This window comes from Oratosquilla oratoria, chromosome 28, assembly GCF_046742065.1.
Source record: "Oratosquilla oratoria isolate Oo_2021 chromosome 28, ASM4674206v1, whole genome shotgun sequence".
NCBI lineage: Eukaryota > Metazoa > Arthropoda > Malacostraca > Stomatopoda > Squillidae > Oratosquilla > Oratosquilla oratoria.
The window spans coordinates 14799079-14801578 of record NC_134804.1 but is presented as its reverse complement, the minus strand read 5'-3'; the positions used below and the strand labels follow the sequence as shown (position 1 = coordinate 14801578).

Genomic DNA, 2500 nt, shown 5'->3' with positions numbered 1-2500 from the left:
AAATGTGAGACCAGCACGATTCTGATTACGCCACCAGCACACAAGGCATGTACAGTAGATATGTACTGAAATTATAATATATAGTGAATACTTAAGTCACTTCCACTGTACAGACACTTGACTTCAATTTGAGATGTTTTTCTTCCTGCCGTATTCTGAACGGTAATCTTTGGGTCTCTTATCATCTCACGCGGACGAATTCCAGGGGCAAAGTATTTATTATTATTATTATTTTTTTTTTTTTGTCGACTTTGTTTGCTTTTTTTTATTTTTTTGTCGACTTTGCTTTTTTTTTTTTTTTTTTTTTTTTTTTTTTGCTATCAGCATTGCGATCAAACTGTTGGATCAATTAACAAGAAACCCTTAGGATAAGTGAGAAATAGTTCTTATGATTCCTATTCAATTTTGGAAGTGATCTGTCAATGTCAGGGACAATATCAGAGGAAAAGTGAAGATGAAATTTTAGTTAACATTTCATAATAAATATAATAATTTACTTCAAACCAACACCACCAAAAATATCTTTATTATAATATTCAGTAATAATTATATAACGATCTTGAAAGGTCAAACTCAAAATCAGATCATTTTCAAAAAGTGCCCTAGTAACACAAAATTGGTTGCAATTATTAGTACACGGGGAATTACACACACTCTTTCACATAGTTTATAAACCTTTGACCTAGAATAACCCTAGAAGGTCAAATTCAAATTGCAGTTAGATGTTTTCTATTACTAACGTATAGGAAGTTACGTTTGGCTTTTAATGATGTTCCTTGGAAGAGAAGCAACTCACTATTAAACTGCATTGAAATACTTGCTGTTGGGTGAGGTATCTATGCTTTTTTTTTTTAAGCACGTTGAAACTTTTACATTAGAATACACCAGTATTCTCCACGTGAATTTTACGGAAATCAGAATATCCTTGTAATCAAAATACAAACTCTGAGGAAGTCAAATAAACTCTATTAAAAAAAAGACGAAGAGAGAGTCAAAGTCACAGATGAATTGAAACCCACAAAGAAGGTCTGGGAGTCTTCAGAACTGTTACCTTATACCTTCAGCACCGCTATATATGCTTTGTAGAGTCTTTTCAACAAAATGACAGATTTTTTCGGCTGAGAGGGAAAACAGAGACACAAACGGGATCTCCATCGATCGTAGCCCCTCAGTTTGAACACAATCGTCTGGCATTAACTAGAACAAAACTCTGTAAAACTCAATCTCAATAATTCTTATTACTCGCATTCAATTACGCGAAATGTTACCGACCACGAGCTACTGCAGTTAAACGACAACCTATAAGTCCACAGGCAAGGTTGCGCCCTCAGGAAGTAAATAGAGTTGCTGTTATTGTTGGGTTATCCATGGGTTCAGTGAATTACGACACTGGAGTCACGGAGGAAACCGACAGTCGCCCTCTCGGGTTCCTGCCAGAAGTCCTTCACCTCAAATACATTAGGTCCACATCTGTATGCCTCCAGTGTTGAGCAATCAAAGAAAGCACGTGACTATGTATAAGACAACTGAGAGTGGACATTTGTCATAGCCACGATTCCCATAGCGACCGTACGCCTATCCACACTCACTCATATGCCCACTGGGCCACTCCCCACGGTCATCCACTCACCTGTACTCTGGCTTCACTGAGATTCGTCCGCTTGGCGAGTTCCTCCCTGACGAAGGCGTCAGGGTAGTGCGTTCGCTCGAAGACCCTCTCGAGGGCCGAAAGCTGCGAGGAATTGAAGGTCGTCCTGTTTCTCCGGGGCTTCTTCTTACGTCCGTCGCCGTCCTCGTCTGCAGGAAGAAGAGGAAGTCAGTGTGAGTGTTGTTGATGAAACAGACAAGAGTAGGAGTGGTGGAGTCAGAGAACCGTTAAATGGCGACAGTGAAAAAACTAGCTTCGACTGAGAGAGCTCACTGTGCTTCAAATGTACTCCATTGACTTTCACAAGGCGGAGATTTATTCACTAACATTTACATATATACGTACATACATGCGTGCATACATACGTAACATATATACATACATACAAACATACATACATACATACATACATATATACATACATACATACATACATACATACATACATACATACATAATTACATACATACATACAGACAGACAGACAGACAGACACACATACATACATATATACATACATACATACATACATACATTCATACATACACATACATACATACATATATACATACATACACACGTACACACATACATACATACATACATACATACGTACATACATACATACATACATATGTACACACATACATACATACACATACATACATACACACATGCTACACATACATATAAGCATACATACATACACACACATACATACATGCATATATACATACATAAACACAGACATACATGCATACATACATACATACATACATACATACATACATACATACATACATACATACATACATACATACACATACATACACACATGCATACATCTACTAT

General features: G+C 37.2%; 1 protein-coding gene across 1 annotated transcript in view; it reads right to left on the bottom strand.

The window, feature by feature from the left end:
- Window positions 1-2500, bottom strand: part of LOC143040242 (uncharacterized) — a 241722-nt gene that overhangs the window by 114941 nt on the left and 124281 nt on the right. The window contains exon 2 of the mRNA XM_076210976.1: window positions 1631-1797. Coding sequence (XP_076067091.1) covers window positions 1631-1797 — 167 coding nt within the window. The remainder of the gene's footprint in view (window positions 1-1630; window positions 1798-2500) is intronic.